The following is a 21,876-nucleotide window of genomic DNA, read 5'->3' as shown; positions in this document are numbered from 1 at the left end:
TTCTTGTTAATGCGATGTAACGTGATGCAGTATATTTCGCTGCAGTAATTCAATGTTGTTAATATGCCTGTCAATAATTTAGAATGAATACTTGTCTGACTGTGCGCGTACATGTAACATTTTGTCTGTGAGGGTCACACATTGAATAAGTGATGTTTGGACAAAGTGTGTGTGTTTGGAAGTAACCTGTACAGATAACTCGGGTGAGATCCGTTGTTCTTGTGATACAGGTCAAAGCTACTTTTCTGTTTCACGAAGCGTTTGCCTCTGCAGCAACTCATCGTCTTTGAAATAGGGAGCACGCTCGGATCATTCATCAGTTACATGGCATACCACTTTAAAGTTACACGTAACGGAGATGCATTCTCTACAACACGAATTGTCATTTTGTGTTACGTGTTGACGTAGATTTTGTCTAACTAGGGCTATAAATGCCCTTTGCTGATTCACGTCTGGATGTTCCTACCTATCGGTTGAAGCAAGCCCCACTGTTGCAGTTGAGTCGCTGTGCACCAATGAGGGTCCAAGCATTTCAGGGCCTTCGGCCAGTAAAGTCACAACATTTACGGCACACAAAGGACGCATTCACGCAAGCGCCCCGTGCTCCGTTTTGAAGATTTTAAATGAAACATCTTTGAATCGTGTTGTGTTTTGAATTAGATGATTGTTATTTCTTCATTAAAAGCTTATTTCATTTTACATCCGTAAGGCATCGTTGAAAAGGACATTTCGCGTGAATTTTCTCTCCTCGTTAAGTAGACGGCCTTGCCGGGGCATCGGTTCGATGCGGACTTTCACCTGTTTGGGATTGCGGGATCGAGATGAAGCGACACGGAGCTGCTGGCCGTCTGCAGATCGATTCCAACGTAATTGAACGTCTGTCCCTGCGCCTCCGTCGGTACAGGGGGTGCTGTATAATGTTTGGAATTACCCCAATTTTGACCGTGACACCAACATGCAATGTGCGTTGTGAATGACACAACGTTATGTTTTACATCTGCCGTTTACCAGACTGCGCATATTGTGGTGAATGTTACTGGGGTAGCCAGGTGTGCCTGTCCGTCGTTCGCATGCATGGGGTGCGTGTAGGTTTACAGCGCCCCCTACGTGAAAACGACGGAAAGGGCAGCGTTCATCACGGATAAAGTTGTGCGCTTTTATTTTAAATGTTATTCTTTTATAAGGTGATGTTGATATTGAAAACTGACACATAACCGGCATGCCATAAATAGGAAATTAACTCTGCTTATTCGAATCAATGTATTCATATATGTTGATAAACTGTTTCAAGCAGATTTTGTCTCTAACGGCGACTACAGGGACCACGTGATTGTTTAAAAATGTCTTTGATTATAACTATAATTGCCTACAATTCGTCATGTGTAGCTTTAGACAATAATTTATTCACTACCCAAAATGTATTTACTTGAAAACATAGAGCTGATATTTATTCTTGGTTCTTTCGGGAAAGTCACGTAGAAGGGAAACAATAAAATAATAAAAATGTAAAACAATTAAATTCTCACGACGTTTCAACTGCAACAGAAGCAATCATCATCAGGTGTCACACACAGGCACACACACAGAGACAGGCACACACAGAGATACAGGTACACACAGTGTGTACACACTGTACACACACACTGTACACACACACAGTGTACACACACACAGTCTGTACACAGAAATAGTGTGTACACACAGAAACTGTGTACACACACACTGTGTACATACACAGTGTACACACACACACAGTCTGTACACACACACTGTGTACACACAGAAACAGTGTGTACACACAACAGTGTGTACACACAGTAATGTCCACGTTGTAGTTGCTGAGCTCTCGCACCCAAGGGGTCTCTGTTCAAGAGATGGAGCAATGGAAAATGAATGTAAATCAACTTAAACTCCATCCCCACTCTGTGACGTCACCACTTAGCATGACCTCATCGGTGTGAAACGCCAGGGGGAGGTGTGCCTCGCTAGTGACGTCATGTCACCAAGGTATTCACCCCACCCCCGTCCACCGCGCCCTTGAGCGTGACGTTACCTCTGCTTGGTCACTGCCGATATCTGTTCCGGTACAATCCTTATTTGGGCAAAGCTACGCCCAGTGACTGGTGGCTCATTAACATAATGTGTTCGTGAAAGCCGTCGCGATTTTATTGGGACGGGTTCAGCACCTACGCCCCCATCCCTCGACATATGTCCCGGCCTCATTAACGTAATTTATTCAGTTAGAGAGCCGCTCGTGGGAGGGAAGTGACGTCATGCTACTTCCTGCTGCAGCGAGGCAACAGGAAGCTGCCGTGTGCGCGCTTGCACTGAAATTCGAGGTGAGAAATTCTCATTGTTGTGGTGGTGGTGGTCGTTGTGGTGGTGGTTGTTGTTGTTGTTTACCAAGGTAGAGCCTCTCTCTCTCTCAGGGATGTCAATTGAGTAGCAGCGAGCATGGAATCGATGTCCAGGTTGGAACTTTACAACGCGGGGCCTCGCCACGCGGGGCCTTGCCTCCTGCCCTCGCCTGATTGCATTCACTTTAATGATGTCGCTTAAGTTTAATTTGTCTTCACCCGGCTCGCCACTTTGTAACTTTGTTTTATTGTAAATGTTCACGCATTTTTTATTTTTTTCACCAGGCCAAACCCGCTTGGGCTGCTATACCGCTCTTGTTATCAGAAGCGACCTGCCCACAACAACACATGGTGAGGCTTTGTCAACGTGTGTGAATGTTTTGACTTAAAACTTTGGTGACTGCAGGAATTAATATTCTTGGTTCTTTCGGTAAAGTCACGTTGAAGGGAAACAATCAAATAATAAAAATATATATAAAACAATATAATTCTCACGACGGAGACAATTTCAACCGAGAAGATGGATTCTGGCTTAGCAATCATTGGAAGGATTTGATAAACCATTTCGGGTCTTAATTGATTGTTCACGCTTACGGTGGCTTTCAGGCAACATACATTAATTTTTCGTCTCCCCCCTCCTCTTTTCCGAACATAGATGGACTCGTCCTTCTAAACAAACTGTCAAATCGCTCTCCGTGGTGCTAATGTTTAAGATAAATACAAACCGCCACTTTTTTCAAATGTTCTTGCCGTTGGTTTTCACACCTGATGATGACTGCTTGTGTTACAGTCGAAACGTCGTGAGAATTTAATTGTTTTATATATTTTTTATTATTTTATTGTTTCCCTTCAACGTGACTTTACCGAAAGAACCAAGAATATATAAAACATTTGCACTCTTAAGTCGCTTGCCTAATTGCCTCAGCAACTCGGTGTTTCGTATCGAACCTCATCTCAAACAATGGAAGGGCGCCCCCTAGTGGCAGCTGCCCCTGTGTGGCACAAGGTGGCCCTGCACCGGCCTGCACGTGGACATGAGTCTGTCGGTAGGGGGCGATCATTGACGCGTCATCTCCCTTGTGGAGTTTCTGGATAGTGTTACTGGAATTGCCACAATTTTGACACCAACGTGCAATGTGCGTTGTGAGTGACACAGTGGTTTGACATCCGCTGTTAAGCAGACTGCACAGAGGATGTACTTTCTACGGCAGCTGAAGAAATTCAACCTGCCAAAGACAATGATGGTGCAATTCTATAAAGCGATCATTGAATCCATCCTCACATCCTCCATAACCGTCTGGTATGCTGCTGCCACTGCCAAGGGCAAGAGCAGACTGCAGCGTATCATCCACACTGCTGAGAAGGTAATTGCCTGCAATCTACCAACCCTCGAGGACCTGCACACGACAAGGACCATGAGGCGAGCGAGGAAGATTGAGGCCGATTCCTCCCACCCTGGACACTCTCTGTTTCAGCTACTCCCCTCCGGCAGAAGGCTTCGGTCCATCAGGACCAAAACCTCACGCCATAAAAACAGCTTCTTCCCATCTGCTGCTGGCCTGTTAAACAAGGCCAAGGGCTAACACTGTTTTTAACATTTTATCTACATGATGAAACCTTGCCGATATTAACTATGTTAACCTATTTGTATTTTTTATTTTTAAATTACTTAAAGCTATTTTATATTCGATATTTATTCAATTGTATATACTTCAGCCCCTTGGTGTTAGTTAGACTTTTAACCCTTATTATAGTAAGACTTGTTTAAAACTTATTTAAGATTTTAGATTCCTATATGTTGAATGTATGCACCATCCTGCCAAAGTAAATTCCGTGTTGGTGTGAACTTTCATGGCGAATAAAACCCTTTCTGATTCTGATTCATAGACTACAATGTTATCTCAATAGGAATCGATTCTAAACGCTCTCCTTTTCTAACACAATCGATTCTCATGGTAGGTATCCCAATGGGATTCGATTCTATGCGCTTTAAATCACTAGCTAGATCGATTCCTATGTTATTAGAACAAATCGCCATAATCAATTCCCATGTTATCGAAAATGTATTCGATTCCATTTTACACTCACGACCAACGTCAATTCCAATGCAGTCCCAATAGGGATCGATGCCATCGGCTACATTTTTGACCACTATCGATTCGCATTTGTTATCCCCATAGGAATCGATCCGATTTTTTTATTTAACCTTTAATCGATTTCCTCAGCACGTGACTTGGGTGAGGCGGGCGCTTGGCTGCGTGTGGGGTTAATGGCGATGTCGAAACTCTACAAACTTGGCCTACTCTTCCCCTTCATCCTGCCTCTCCTCCTCCTCCACCACCTCGTCACGTGCAGCAGCCACGGTGAGCAGAGCCCGAGGTGGTCGATAAATCGGGTGCCAGGTTGTGATTGTGTGGAGAGTGGTGGTGCAGTGGTTAGCGCACTGTGTGAGTGTGGGGAGTGGTGGTGCAGTGGTTAGCGCACTGTGTGTGTGTGGGGAGTGGTGGTGCAGTGGATAGCGCACTGTGTGTGTGTGAGTGGGGAGTGGTGGTGCAGTGGTTAGCGCACTGTGTGTGAGTGTGTGGGGAGTGGTGGTGCAGTGGTTAGCGCACTGTGTGTGGGGAGTGGTGGTGCAGTGGTTAACGCACTGTATGTGTGTGGGGAGTGGTGGTGCAGTGGTTAACGCACTGTGTGTATGTGAGTGGGGAGTGGTGGTGCAGTGGTTAGCGCACTGTGTGTGTGTGAGTGGGGAGTGGTGGTGCAGTGGTTAGCGCACTGTGTGGGTGTGAGTGGGGAGTGGTGGTGCAGTGGTTAACGCACTGTGTGTGTGGAGTGGTGGTGCAGTGGTTAGCACACTGTGTGTGTAAGTGTGTGGGGAGTGGTGGTGCAGTGGTTAACGCACTGTGTGTGAGTGAGGAGTGGTGGTGCAGTGGTTAGCGCACTCTTGAGTGTTTTTTCCCCATCTGCCCAGCTCCGCTGTTCCCACTGAATGTTCGTTTGGAGTCTCGAGACCTCCTGGCGACCCTTTGCTGGGACCCCGTTGAAGCGGCTCCCAGTGGGGATGGAGGGGATAGACCCCCACTTGTTGATCCTTTAACCATCAACTCGACCACCACGACCACGACCAACTCAACGTTTCTGAATGTTACATACAGAGTTCAGAGCAAACTGTGAGATGCTCACTCACTCAGCCACTCACTCACCAACCCACTCACCCACTCACTAACCCACTCACTTACCCACTCACTCACCAACCCACTCACCCACTCACTCACTCACCAACTCACTCACTCAGCCACTCACTCACCAACCCACTCACCCACTCACTCACCAACCAACTTACCCACTCACCCACTCACTCACCAACCCACTCACCAACCCACTCACTCACCAACCCACTCACTCACCCACTCAATCACCCACTCACCCATTCACCCACTCACTCACCAACCCATTCACCCACTCACCAACCCACTCACCCACTCACTCACCAACCCACTCATCCACCAACCCACTCACTCACACACACACACACGTCTCTCTCACCCACTGGCTCCTCACCACCCTCACCACTCCTCCCTGTGTCTCTGTCTGCGCAGCTTCAGACGAGCCCGCTGGCAGACCGTCTGCGCTGCAACAACGGAGACACGGTGCGATGTCTCCTCGGCGCTGGACGATCCCGGTGACCGCTACCTCCTCCGTGTGAGATTCTCCTTCTCATCCTCGCCGTCACGATCCTCACCCTGGGTCGCGGTTGTGGTCCTGCCCTTGATGGAAAGTGAGTGGCACGAGATTGTACATATGCCTGTGTCTCTGTGTGTGTGTCTCTCTCTCTGTGTCTCTGTGTGTGTGTCTCTGTGTCTCTGTGTGTGTGTCTCTCTGTGTGTCTCTCTCTCTGTGTCTCTGTGTGTGTGTGTCTCTCTGTGTCTCTCTCTCTGTGTCTCTCTTTGTCCGTGTCTGTCTGGTGCTCACTAACAGCACTTGCCCCAACGGTATTTTTCAGGCTACACGGAGGATCTTTGTCATCTTTGTCTGTGTGTGTCGCTGTGTATGTCTGTGACTCTTTCTGCCTGTGTGTGTGTCTTCGGCTCACAAGGGGAGATCACACAAACTCCACTCACTCTGTAGGACAGGGGGAGATCACACAAACTCCACTCACTCACTCTGTAGCACAGGGGGAGATCACACAAACTCCACTCACTCACTCTGTAGGACAGGGGGAGATCACACAAACTCCACTCACTCACTCTGTAGCACAGGGGGAGATCACACAAACTCCACTCACTCACTCTGTAGGACAGGGGGAGATCACACAAACTCCACTCACTCTGTAGGACAGGGAGAGATCACACAAACTCCACTCACTCACTCTGTAGCACAGGGGGAGATCACACAAACTCCACTCACTCACTCTGTAGGACAGGGGGAGATCATACAAACTCCACTCACTCATTCACTCACTGTAGGACAGGGAGAGATCACACAAACTCCACTCACTCTGTAGGAGAGGGGGAGATCACACAAACTCCACTCACTCTGTAGGACAGGGGGAGATCACACAAACTCCACTCACTCTGTAGGACAGGGGGAGATCACACAAACTCCACTCACTCACTCTGTAGGACAGGGAGAGATCACACAAACTCCACTCACTCACTCTGTAGGACAGGGGGAGATCACACAAACTCCACTCACTCTGTAGGACAGGGGGAGATCACGCAAACTCCACTCACTCTGTAGGACAGGGGGAGATCACACAAACTCCACTCACTCACTCTGTAGGACAGGGGGAGATCACACGAACTCCACTCACTCACTCTATAGAACAGGGGGAGATCACACAAACTCCACTCACTCTGTAGGACAGGGGGAGATCACACAAACTCCACTCACTCTGTAGAACAGGGGGAGATCATACAAACTCCACTCACTCTGTAGGACAGGGGAAGATCACACAAACTCCACTCAATCACTCTGTTGGACAGGGGGAGATCACACAAACTCCACTCACACACTCTGTAGGACAGGGGGAGATCACACAAACTCCACTCACTCACTCTGTAGGACAGGGGGAGATCACACAAACTCCACTCACTCACTCTGTAGGACAGGGGGAGATCACACAAACTCCACTCACTCTGTAGGACAGGGGGAGATCACACAAACTCCACTCACTCTGTAGAACAGGGGGAGATCACACAAACTCCACACACTCACTCTGTAGGACAGGGGGAGATCACACAAACTCCACTCGCTCTGTAGGACAGGGGGAGATCACACAAACTCCACTCACACACTCTGTAGGACAGGGGGAGATCACACAAACTCCACTCACACACTCTGTAGAACAGGGGGAGATCGCACAAACTCCACTCACTCTGTAGGACAGGGGGAGATCACACAAACTCCACACACTCTGTAGGACAGGGGGAGATCACACAAACTCCACTCACACTGTAGAACAGGGGGAGATCACACAAACTCCACTCACTCACTCTGTAGGACAGGGGGAGATCACACGAACTCCACTCACTCACTCTATAGAACAGGGGGAGATCACACAAACTCCACTCACTCTGTAGGACAGGGGGAGATCACACAAACTCCACTCACTCTGTAGAACAGGGGGAGATCATACAAACTCCACTCACTCTGTAGGACAGGGGAAGATCACACAAACTCCACTCAATCACTCTGTTGGACAGGGGGAGATCACACAAACTCCACTCACACACTCTGTAGGACAGGGGGAGATCACACAAACTCCACTCACTCACTCTGTAGGACAGGGGGAGATCACACAAACTCCACTCACTCACTCTGTAGGACAGGGGGAGATCACACAAACTCCACTCACTCTGTAGGACAGGGGGAGATCACACAAACTCCACTCACTCTGTAGAACAGGGGGAGATCACACAAACTCCACACACTCACTCTGTAGGACAGGGGGAGATCACACAAACTCCACTCGCTCTGTAGGACAGGGGGAGATCACACAAACTCCACTCACACACTCTGTAGGACAGGGGGAGATCACACAAACTCCACTCACACACTCTGTAGAACAGGGGGAGATCGCACAAACTCCACTCACTCTGTAGGACAGGGGGAGATCACACAAACTCCACACACTCTGTAGGACAGGGGGAGATCACACAAACTCCACTCACACTGTAGAACAGGGGGAGATCACACAAACTCCACACACTCTGTAGGACAGGGGGAGATCACACAAACTCCACTCACACACTGTAGAACAGGGAGAGATCACACAAACTCCACTCACTCACTCTGTAGGACAGGGGGAGATCACATAAACTCCACTCACTCTGTAGGACAGGGGGAGATCACACAAACTCCACTCACTCTATAAAACAGGGGGAGATCACACGAAGTCCATTCACTCACTCTGTAGGACAGGGGGTGATCATACAAACTCCACTCACTCACTCTGTAGGACAGGGGGAGATCACACAAACTCCACTCACACACTCTGTAGAACAGGGGGAGATCACACAAACTCCACTTACTCTGTAGAACAGGGGGTGATCATACAAACTCCACTCACTCTGTAGAACAAGGGGAGATCACACAAACTCCACTCACTCTGTAGGACAGGGGGAGATCACACAAAGTCCACTCACTCACTCTGTAAGAAAGGGAGAGATCACACAAACTCCACTCACACACTCTGTAGAACAGGGGGAGATCACACAAACTCCACTCACTCACTCTGTAGGACAGGGGGAGATCACACAAACTCCACTCACTCACTCTGTAGAACAGGGGGAGATCACACAAACTCCACTCACTCTGTAGAACAGGGGGAGATCATACAAACTCCACTCACTCTGTAGGACAGGGGGAGATCACACAAACTCCACTCACTCTGTAGGACAGGAGGAGATCACACCAACTCCACTCGCTTTGTAGGACAGGGGGAGATCACACAAACTCCACACACACTGTAGGGCAGGGAGAGATCACACAAACTCCATTCGCTCACTCTGTAGAACAGGGGGAGATCACACAAACTCCACTCACACTGTAGAACAGGGGGAGATCACACAAACTCCACTCACTCTGTAGGACAGCGGGAGATCACACAAACTCCACTCACTCTGTAGGACAGGGGGAGATCACACAAACTCCACTCACTCTGTAGAACGGGGAGATCATACAAACTCCACTCACACTCACTCTGTAGAACAGGGGGAGATCACACAAACGCCACTCACTCACTCTGTAGGACAGGGGGAGATCACACAAACTCCACTCGCTCTGTAGGACAGGGGGAGATCACACAAACTCCACACACTCTGTAGGACAGGGGGAGATCACAGAAACTCCACTCACACACTCTGTAGAACAGGGGGAGATCACACAAACTCCACACACTCTGTAGGACAGGGGGAGATCACACAAACTCCACTCACACGCTCTGTAGGACAGGGGGAGATCACACAAACTCCACTCACTCACTCACTCTGTAGAACAGGGAGAGATCACACAAACATCCCTCGCCATGACCCCCCCTCTCCCGTGTCTCAGCTGTGCTCAGCGCTCCGTCGTTCACCCTGAGACTCGACAAACTGACGCGGGGGGAGGAGGAGGAGGAGGGCGATGGTGGTGAGGATGAGGATGAGGAGTGCGGTGTTGTGGGTGACGATGAAGACAACGACGATGATGGCTACAGCGACAACGACGACGGCGATGACGATGACCGTGACGGCGGTGACGATGACCGCCGTGATGACGGTGGTTCTGGGGTGGCTGGGGAGTTGGAGGCGGTGGTCGACGGAGAGCCGGAGGTGCGGAAGCTGTCGTTGTTGGTCTCCGTCGGGCGGGGGTGGAGGGCGCTGGTGTCGCACGACGTGAAGTTCCACCATCAGGTTGACATTTCGACAAGAGGCGGCGTTCAACTCACGGTGAGAGATTGCGGGAGTTGTGACGGGGGTCGGGAGGTTGTGGCGGGAGATGTGCGTGGTTGAGTGGGTGGGTGGCGATGCTGCTACTGATGATGATGATACTACCAATGACACTACTACTGATGATGCTACTACTGATGATGATGCTGTTGCTGCTACTACTACTGCTGCTACTACTGATGATGATGCTTACTGCCAGGAGCGCTTCATCGGATGCCGGTACCAACACCGAATGATGCTTCTGCCGGGACGCGAGGATGAGTACTGCGTCCGCGTGAGAATGGTAGCCGACTTGCCACGGTGGAAGGCAGGGGAGTGGTCTCCACTGTCGTGTGTCTCCGTCCCTCCACCACACAGCACCGTGGGTGAGTGGGTGGCTGGGTGAATGAGTGAGAGGTATTTTTGTGCGTGTGAAGTGGGTCTCTGTGTGAGTAGTCTTGTGGATCTCTATGAGTGGTCTATGGGTCTCTGTGTGAGTAGTCTTGTGGGTCTCTGAGTGGTCTATGGGACTCTGCGTGAGTAGTCTATGAGTTTCTATGAGTAGTCTATGGATTTCGATTTAAAGCTTTCGTGACTGCAAGGATTCATCTTTGGTTCTTTCGGTAAAGTCACCACGTAGAATGAGAATAAAATAAATTGATAAAATAAAATAACACAATAATATTCTCACGACGTTTCGGCCACAACACAAGCGGCCTTCATCAGGTGAAGGGACGAGACTGTCTGGAGGACAGCGCTGGAGCGAACACGAGGACAGCGCTGGAGCGAACACAGCCACGCTCAGACCAGCGCTGTCCTCCAGACAGTCTCGTTCCTTCACCTGATGATGGCCGCTTGTGTTGTGGCCGATACGTCGTAAGAATATTATTGTGTTATTTTATCAATTTATTATTTTATTCTCATTCTACGTGACTTTATCGAAATTACCAAAGAGGATAGTCTATGGGTCTCTATGAGTACTCTATGGATCTCTGCGTGAGTAGTCTTGTCGGTCTCTAAGTCGTCTATGGGACTCTGCGTGAGTAGTCTATGGGTCTCTATGAGTAGTCTATGGGTCTCTGTGAGTAGTCTATGGGTGTCTGTGTGAGTAGTTTATGGGTCTCTATGAGTAGTCTATGGGTCTCTGAGTAGTCTATGGGTCTCTATGAGTAGTCTATGGGTCTCTGTGTTGTCTTCCCACCCAGCCCCTCGTGTGGGTGTCGACACGGACGGCCAGGTCACGGCGGTGGTCGGCCAGAAGGTGGCGCTGCTGCGCTGCGTTCTGTGGGGTGCGGCCGTGGTGGTGGTGCAGGCCAACTGGCTGAAGGCCTCCCGTGGCAACGTCTGGGCGGGGGCCAATTTGGCCGCACTCAGCCCGCTGCACGGCACGGCGTACTCCAACTCGTCCCTCGCGGGCCGACTGCGGTTCCGCGTTGGGGGGCCTCCCGGCGACGTCTCGCTGGAGCTGCTGGACGTGCGGGCTGGCGACGGGGGCCTCTTCCTCTGCCACGTGGCCACCTTCCCCCACGACAACTTCGAGGGGAGGGTCAACCTCTCTGTCATCGGTGAGGATTGACACTGCCCCACGCAGAGACCCATAGACTCATCATGCAGAGACCCATAGACTACTCACGCAGACACCCATAGACTACTCACACAGAGACCCATAGCCTACTCACACAGAAACCCATAGACTACTCACACAGACACCCATAGACTACTCACACAGACACCCATAGACTACTCACACAGACACCCATAGACTACTCACACAGACACCCATAGACTACTCACACGGACACCCATAGACTACTCACACGGACACCCATAGACTACTCACACAGAGATCCATAGACTACTCACACAGACACCCATAGACTACTCACACAGAGACCCATAGACTACTCACACAGACACCCATAGACTACTCACACAGACACCCATAGACTACTCACACAGACACCCATAGACTACTCACACAGAGACCCATAGACTACTCACACAGACACCCATAGACTACTCACACAGAGACCCATAGACTACTCACACAGACACCCATAGACTACTCACACAGACACCCATAGACTACTCACACAGAGACCCATAGACTCACACAGACACCCATAGACTACTCACACAGAGACCCATAGACTACTCACACAGAGACCCATAGACTCACACAGAGACCCATAGACTACTCACACAGACACCCATAGACTACTCACTCAGAGACCCATAGACTCACACAGAGACCCATAGACTACTCACACAGACCCATAGAATACTCACACAGAGACCCATAGACTCATCACACAGAGACCCATAGACTACTCACACAGAGACCCATGGACTACTCACACAGACACCCATAGAATATTTACACAGAGACCCATAGACTACTCACACAGACACCCATAGACTACTCACACAGACACCCATAGACTACTCACAAAGAGACCCATAGACTACTTACACAGAGACCCATAGACTACTCACACAGACACTCATAGACTACTCACACAGAGACCCATAGATTACTCACACAGAGACCCATAGACTCATCACACAGACACCCATAGACTACTCACACAGAGACCCATAGACTCATCACACAGAGACCCATAGACTCACACTGAGACCCATAGACTACTCACACAGACACCCATAGACTACTCACACAGTCACCCATAGACTACTCACACAGAGACCCATAGACTCATCACACAGACACCCATAGACTACTCACACAGAGACCCATAGACTCACACTGAGACCCATAGACTCATCACACAGACACCCATAGACTACTCACACAGAGACCCATAGACTCACACTGAGACCCATAGACTCACACTGAGACCCATAGACTACTCACACAGACACCCATAGACTACTCACACAGACACCCATAGACTACTCACACAGAGACCCATAGACTCATCACACAGACACCCATAGACTACTCACACAGAGACCCATAGACTCATCACACAGAGACCCATAGACTCACACAGAGACCCATAGACTCACACAGAGACCCATAGTCTACTCACACAGAGACCCATAGACTCACACAGACACCCATAGACTACTCACACAGAGACCCATGGACTCATCACACAGACACCATAGACTACTCACTCAGAGACCCATAGACTACTCACACAGAGACCCATAGACTCATCACACAGACACCCATAGACTACTCACACAGAGACCCATAGACTCATCACACAGACACCCATAGACTACTCACACAGAGACCCATAGACTACTCACACAGACACCCATAGACTACTCACACAGAGACCCATAGACTACTCACACAGAGACCCATAGACTACTCACACAGAGACCCATAGACTCATCACACAGACACCCATAGACTACTCACACAGAGACCCATAGACTCATCACACAGACACCCATAGACTACTCACACAGAGAGCCATAGACTCACACAGAGACCCATAGACTCATCACACCGAGACCCATAGACTACTCACATAGAGACCCATAGACTACTCACACAGAGACCCATAGACTCACCACACAGACACCCATAGACTACTCACACAGAGACCCATAGACTACTCACACAGAGACCCATAGACTCATCACACAGACACCCATAGACTGACACAGAGACCCATAGACTACTCACACAGAGACCCATAGACTCACACAGACACCCATAGACTCACACAGAGACCCATAGACTACTCACACAGAGACCCATAGACTCACACAGAGACCCATAGACTCATCACACAGACACCCATAGACTACTCACACAGACACCCATAGACTACTCACACAGAGAGCCATAGACTCACACAGAGACCCATAGACTCATCACACCGAGACCCATAGACTACTCACATAGAGACCCATAGACTACTCACACAGAGACCCATAGACTCACCACACAGACACCCATAGACTACTCACACAGAGACCCATAGACTACTCACACAGAGACCCATAGACTCATCACACAGACACCCATAGACTGACACAGAGACCCATAGACTACTCACACAGAGACCCATAGACTCACACAGACACCCATAGACTCACACAGAGACCCATAGACTACTCACACAGAGACCCATAGACTCACACAGAGACCCATAGACTCATCACACAGACACCCATAGACTACTCACACAGACACCCATAGACTACTCACACAGAGACCCATAGACTACTCACACAGAAACCCATAGACTACTCACACAGACACCCATAGACTACTCACACAGAGACCCATAGACTCATCACACAGAGACCCATAGACTCACACAGAGACCCATAGACTCACACAGAGACCCATAGTCTACTCACACAGAGACCCATAGACTCACACAGACACCCATAGACTACTCACACAGAGACCCATGGACTCATCACACAGACACCATAGACTACTCACTCAGAGACCCATAGACTACTCACACAGAGACCCATAGACTCATCACACAGACACCCATAGACTACTCACACAGAGACCCATAGACTCATCACACAGACACCCATAGACTACTCACACAGAGACCCATAGACTCATCACACAGAGACCCATAGACTACTCACACAGAGACCCATAGACTCATCACACAGAGACCCATAGATTACTTACACAGAGACCCATAGACTACTCACACAGACACCCATAGACTACTCACACAGACACCCATAGACTACTCACACAGACACCCATAGACTACTCACACAGAGACCCATAGACTACTTACACAGAGACCCATAGACTACTCACACAGACACCCATAGACTACTCACACAGACACCCATAGACTACTCACACAGAGACCCATAGACTACTCACACAGAGACCCATAGACTCATCACACAGACACCCATAGACTACTCACACAGAGACCCATAGACTCATCACACAGACACCCATAGACTACTCACACAGAGACCCATAGACTACTCACACAGACACTCATAGACTACTCACACAGAGACCCATAGATTACTCACACAGAGACCCATAGACTCATCACACAGACACCCATAGACTACTCACACAGAGACCCATAGACTCATCACACAGAGACCCATAGACTCACACTGAGACCCATAGACTACTCACACAGTCACCCATAGACTACTCACACAGAGACCCATAGACTCATCACACAGACACCCATAGACTACTCACACAGAGACCCATAGACTCACACTGAGACCCATAGACTCATCACACAGACACCCATAGACTACTCACACAGAGACCCATAGACTCACACTGAGACCCATAGACTACTCACACAGACACCCATAGACTACTCACACAGACACCCATAGACTACTCACACAGAGACCCATAGACTCATCACACAGACACCCATAGACTACTCACACAGAGACCCATAGACTCATCACACAGAGACCCATAGACTCACACAGAGACCCATAGACTCACACAGAGACCCATAGTCTACTCACACAGAGACCCATAGACTCACACAGACACCCATAGACTACTCACACAGAGACCCATGGACTCATCACACAGACACCATAGACTACTCACTCAGAGACCCATAGACTACTCACACAGAGACACATAGACTCATCACACAGACACCCATAGACTACTCACACAGAGACCCATAGACTCATCACACAGACACCCATAGACTACTCACACAGAGACCCATAGACTCATCACACAGAGACCCATAGACTACTCACACAGAGACCCATAGACTCATCACACAGAGACCCATAGACTACTCACACAGACACCCATAGACTACTCACACAGACACCCATAGACTACTCACACAGACACCCATAGACTACTCACACAGAGACCCATAGACTACTCACACAGAGACCCATAGACTACTCACACAGACACCCATAGACTACTCACACAGACACCCATAGACTACTCACACAGAGACCCATAGACTACTCACACAGAGAGCCATAGACTCATCACACAGACACCCATAGACTACTCACACAGAGACCCATAGACTCATCACACAGACACCCATAGACTACTCACACAGAGAGCCATAGACTCACACAGAGACCCATAGACTCATCACACCGAGACCCATAGACTACTCACATAGAGACCCATAGACTACTCACAGAGACCCATAGACTCATCACACAGACACCCATAGACTGACACAGAGACCCATAGACTACTCACACAGAGACCCATAGACTCACACAGACACCTATAGACTCACACAGAGACCCATAGACTACTCACACAGAGACCCATAGACTCACACAGAGACCCATAGACTCATCACACAGACACCCATAGACTACTCACACAGACACCCATAGACTACTCACACAGAGACCCATAGACTACTCACACAGAAACCCATAGACTACTCACACAGACACCCATAGACTACTCACACAGAGACCCATAGACTCATCACACAGAGACCCATAGACTCACACAGAGACCCATAGACTCACACAGAGACCCATAGTCTACTCACACAGAGACCCATAGACTCACACAGACACCCATAGACTACTCACACAGAGACCCATGGACTCATCACACGGACACCATAGACTACTCACTCAGAGACCCATAGACTACTCACACAGAGACCCATAGACTCATCACACAGACACCCATAGACTACTCACACAGAGACCCATAGACTCATCACACAGACACCCATAGACTACTCACACAGAGACCCATAGACTCATCACACAGAGACCCATAGACTACTCACACAGAGACCCATAGACTCATCACACAGAGACCCATAGATTACTTACACAGAGACCCATAGACTACTCACACAGACACCCATAGACTACTCACACAGACACCCATAGACTACTCACACAGACACCCATAGACTACTCACACAGAGACCCATAGACTACTTACACAGAGACCCATAGACTACTCACACAGACACCCATAGACTCATCACACAGACACCCATAGACTACTCACACAGAGACCCATAGACTCATCACACAGACACCCATAGACTCATCACACAGACACCCATAGACTACTCACACAGAGACCCATAGACTCATCACACAGACACCCATAGACTACTCACACAGAGAGCCATAGACTCACACAGAGACCCATAGACTCATCACACCGAGACCCATAGACTACTCACACAGAGACCCATAGACTCACCACACAGACACCCATAGACTACTCACACAGACACCCATAGACTACTCACACAGAGACCCATAGACTCATCACACAGACACCCATAGACTGACACAGAGACCCATAGACTACTCACACAGAGACCCATAGACTCCTCACACAGACACCCATAGACTCACACAGAGACCCATAGACTACTCACACAGAGACCCATAGACTCACACAGAGACCCATAGACTCATCACACAGACACCCATAGACTACTCACACAGACACCCATAGACTACTCACACAGACACCCATAGACTACTCACACAGAGACCCATAGACTACTCACAGAGAGACCCATAGACTCACACAGAGACCTATAGACTCATCACACCGAGACCCATAGACTACTCACACAGAGACCCATAGACTCACATGGAGACCCAAAGCTCATTATCTTCTGCAGATGTAGATGCCACTGGTTCTTCACGCTCTGCAGATGTAGATGCCACTGGTTCTTCACGTTCTGCAGATGTAGATGCCACTGGTTCTTCACGCTCTGCAGATGTAGATGCCACTGGTTCTTCACGTTCTACAGATGTAGATGCCGCTGGTTCTTCACGCTCTGCAGATGTAGATGCCGCTGATTCTTCACGTTCTGCAGATGTAGATGCCACTGGTTCTTCACGCTCTGCAGATGTAGATGCCACTGGTTCTTCATGTTCTGCAGATGTAGATGCCACTGGTTCTTCACGTTCTGCAGATGTAGATCCCACTGGTTCTTCACGCTCTGCAGATGTAGATGCCACTGGTTCTTCACGTTCTGCAGATGTAGATGCCACTGGTTCTTCACGTTCTGCAGATGGAGATGCCACTGGTTATTGACGTTCTCTTCACGTTCTGCAGATGTAGATGCCACTGGTTCTTCACGCTCTGCAGATGTAGATGCCACTGGTTCTTCACGCTCTGCAGATGTAGATGCCACTGGTTCTTCACGTTCAGCAGATGTAGATGCCACTGGTTCTTTACGTGCTACAGATGTAGATGCCACTGGTTCTTCACGTTCTGCAGATGTAGATGCCACTGGTTCTTCACGTTCTGCAGATGTAGATCCCACTGGTTCTTCACGCTCTGCAGATGTAGATGCCACTGGTTCTTCACGTTCTGCAGATGTAGATGCCACTGGTTCTTCACGTTCTGCAGATGGAGATGCCACTGGTTATTGACGTTCTCTTCACGTTCTGCAGATGTAGATGCCACTGGTTCTTCACGCTCTGCAGATGTAGATGCCACTGGTTCTTCACGCTCTGCAGATGTAGATGCCACTGGTTCTTCACGTTCAGCAGATGTAGATGCCACTGGTTCTTTACGTGCTACAGATGTACATGTCACTGTTTTTTTCGTATTCTGTTGATATTAATGTCACTGGTTCTTCTCGTTTTGCAGATGTAGATGCCACTGGTTCTTCACCTTTTGGAGATGTAGATGCCACTGGTTCTTCACCTTCTGGAGATGTAGATGCCACTGGTTCTTCACGTTCTACAGATGTAGATGCCACTGGTTCTTCACGCTCTGCAGATGTAGATGCCACTGGTTCTTCACGTTCTACAGATGTAAATGCCACTGGTTCTTCACGTTCTACAGATGTAGATGCCACCACCGCCGTCTGTTGCACGCCGGTTGAACTCACGACTTTCGGTCCGAACAGGCAACTGGACACACGAACAGGTTTGTTCGCATCTCTGAATGTTGCATGTGTGTGTGTCCGTGTGTGTGTGTGTGCGTGTCCGTGTACGTGTGGGTGTGTGTGTGTGGGTGTGTGTGTGTCCGTGCACGTGTGTGTTGGTTTGTGTGTGTGTGTGTGTTGGTGCGTGTGTGCGTGTCCGTGTGTGTGTCCGTGTGTGTGTGCATGCATGTCTGTTCGTGTGTGTGTGTGTGTGCGTGTGCGTGTCTGTCCGTGTGCGTGTGCATGCATGTGTGTGTGCGTGTGTGTCCGTGTGCGTGTGTGTGCGTGTGCGTGTGTTCGTGTGTGTGTGTTGGTGCGTGTGTGTACGTGTGTGTGTGTTGGTGCGTGTGTGCGTGTCCGTGTGTGTGTGTGTGTGCATGCATGTCTGTTCGTGTGTGTGTGCGTGTCTGTCCGTGTGCGTGTGCATGCATGTGTGTGTGTGTGTGTGCGTGTGTCTGTGTGTGTGTGTGCGTGTGTGTTCGTGTGTGTGTGTCCGTGTGTGTGTTCGTGTGCGTGTGTGTGTGTGTGTCCATGTGCATGTGTGTGTATTGCGTGTGCGTGTGTGTGTGTCCCTGTTCTGGCCACCCATCCCCTCGTTTGTCACAATCACGGCCTTCACAGCTGCTGATACTCGCTAACAGCACCCGCCCCGACAGTCCGCCGGGGCCTTCACGGGGGAACTTTGTCTCCGTCCGTCCCTCCGTCTCGCTCCCTCGACCCGCAACGCCCGGGTGCGAGCGCCGCGAGCCTCAAAGCGCACCTAGCCTGGCGCGTGTGGTCATCGCGGCGGTTGTCGTCGTACTACGGCGGCACGCTGACGCCACGCGGGGGACCGTTTGGCCACGCAGAGAATTCTGCGGCGGCAGCGGCGGCGGGCCGGGCCAGCTGGGCCGCTCCGGCCGCGATCCTCGCCGTGTCCCTCGCCCTGGTGGCCACGCTGCTGCTGCTCTACCGCCACCGCCGTCAGCGTCAGCGTCGTCACGAGCCCTGGGGCCCCTCGTCAGTCGCTCGCTTCTCTCGGACGTCGGGCGGACGTCGGCGGTGCCCGCGGGGTCGTCTGTGTGACGACCTGCCGCTGTGCCCCCCCCCCACCACTACCCCACCACCCCCCCACTACCCACATGCGTGCAGGGAGGATCCCCCCACGCTCCCCAAGGCACCGCGGAGAAACGCGGCGGGCGACCGTGGCTCCGTGAGTGGCACACCGCCAGGACACAGAGGCCCAGTCCATCCGTGTCTCTCTCCGTATTCTGTGTAGTGTGTAGTGTAGTGTATAGTAGTGTAGTGTATAGTAGTGTAGTGTATAGTGTAGTATATAGTAGTGTAGTGTATATACAGAGACACAGTTAGACTCGACCTAAAGCTTTCGTGACTGCAGGAATTCATTTTCTTTGGGTCTTTAGGTAAAGTTGTGCCCACTTTGTATATGACCCTTGGGCTACACCCAACTTTAAAACTTTAAAACAGCCTGCTGCTTCAGCGGCTTTCATCCCCCTCTTTTCTCCTCCTGATGACGATTGCCAAAATAATACCCACAGACTCACCACACAGAGACCCATAGACTCACCACACAGAGACCCACAGACTCACCACACAGAGACCCATAGACTCACCACACAGAGACCCACAGACTCACCGCACAGAGACCCATAGACTCACCACACAGAGACCCACAGACTCACCACACAGCGACCCACAGACTCACCACACAGAGACGCATAGACTCACCACACAGAGACCCACAGACTCACCATACAGAGACCCACAGACTCACCACACAGAGACCCACAGACTCACCACACAGAGACCCATAGACTCACCACACAGAGACCCACAGACTCACCATACAGAGACCCACAGACTCACCACACACAGAGACCCACAGATTCACCACACACTGTGCGTGTTGTGGGGATGCTCCGTGTGTAGTTGCTAACGCTAGAGAGTGGCAACAAGGCGGATGAAGGGCTGCACGAGTTGCCACCGCAGCCTCAGCACCAAGACAGCGGAGCTGGAAGCTACGACTACGCGGTGAGGAGGGGTGGGTGGTGAGTGAGCGGTGAGCGAGCGGTGAGCAGCGAGCGGTGAGCGAGCGAGCGGTGAGCGGTGAGCGAGCGGTGAGCGAGTGTCCGCCCACATCACCGATGCTCCTGCTTAGGCTGAGTGAGCGATCCGCTTCTGGCCATCCCAGGGGGGGGGGGGTGGGTGGGGTCGGTCACCGTCTCTCTAATTTATTCCGACCCCCGCAGGTTTTCAAAGACGAAGATGACGACGAGGCGAGGGAGGAAGATTTTTGAGAAGCGGCTCGGGGTGGGGGGGGGGGAGGAGCGAGAGTGCTCCACCTTGCCGTGCTCCACCTTGCCGTGCTCCACCTTGCCGCGCCCCATCTTGCCGTGGTTGCCGGGGCAACGCCGGGGCTTGTCGCTTCGCGAGCGGGTGAACCCCCCCAGAAAGAACCAAGAAGATTTGTTGTTGTTTGATCCCAACTGAATTTCGATTTAAAGCTTTCGTGACTGCAATGATTCATCTTGTTTGGTTCTTTCGGTAAAGTCACGTAGAATGAGAATAAAATAATAAATTGATAAAATAAAATAACACAATAATATTCTCACGACGTTTCGGCCACAACACAAGCGGCCTTCATCAGGTGAAGGGGCGAGACTGTCTGGTAGGACAGCGCTGGAGTGAAAGAGCCACGTTCAGATCACGGCCTTTAAGCTGTGTGAG

The 21,876-nt window shown here is 50.2% G+C and overlaps 1 protein-coding gene across 1 annotated transcript; it reads left to right on the top strand.

Annotated features, from left to right (window-relative positions):
- Window positions 1-2,293: 2,293 nt before the first annotated feature.
- Window positions 2,294-21,668, top strand: LOC142918197 (uncharacterized). Its single transcript, XM_076062324.1, has 13 exons — window positions 2,294-2,339; window positions 2,643-2,708; window positions 4,583-4,720; window positions 5,329-5,527; window positions 5,957-6,135; window positions 9,912-10,288; window positions 10,488-10,653; window positions 11,473-11,832; window positions 19,068-19,151; window positions 19,806-20,148; window positions 20,281-20,341; window positions 21,079-21,180; window positions 21,399-21,668. Exons 3-13 carry the CDS (start codon window positions 4,627-4,629, stop codon window positions 21,444-21,446), a joined length of 2,013 nt encoding a protein of 670 aa, XP_075918439.1. The 5' UTR covers window positions 2,294-2,339; window positions 2,643-2,708; window positions 4,583-4,626; the 3' UTR covers window positions 21,447-21,668.
- The last annotated feature ends 208 nt before the right edge of the window (window positions 21,669-21,876 follow it).

Source organism: Petromyzon marinus, unplaced genomic scaffold, assembly GCF_048934315.1.
Source record: "Petromyzon marinus isolate PM22_M1 ecotype Great Lakes invasive population unplaced genomic scaffold, UKy_Petmar_22M1.pri1.0 PM_G_Scaffold_57, whole genome shotgun sequence".
NCBI lineage: Eukaryota > Metazoa > Chordata > Hyperoartia > Petromyzontiformes > Petromyzontidae > Petromyzon > Petromyzon marinus.
The sequence above is the reverse complement of the archived record's forward strand: the minus strand, read 5'-3'. Positions and strand labels throughout refer to the sequence as shown.

Coding starts and splice junctions, on each gene's coding strand:
- LOC142918197 (XM_076062324.1), top strand. CDS start 4,627: ATGGCGATGTCGAAACTCTACAAACTTGGCCTACTCTTCCCCTTCATC. Junction 6,136..9,911: donor GGTCCTGCCCTTGATGGAAA/GTGAGTGGCACG, acceptor CCCGTGTCTCAG/CTGTGCTCAGCGCTCCGTCG. Junction 20,149..20,280: donor CACGAGCCCTGGGGCCCCTC/GTCAGTCGCTCG, acceptor ACATGCGTGCAG/GGAGGATCCCCCCACGCTCC.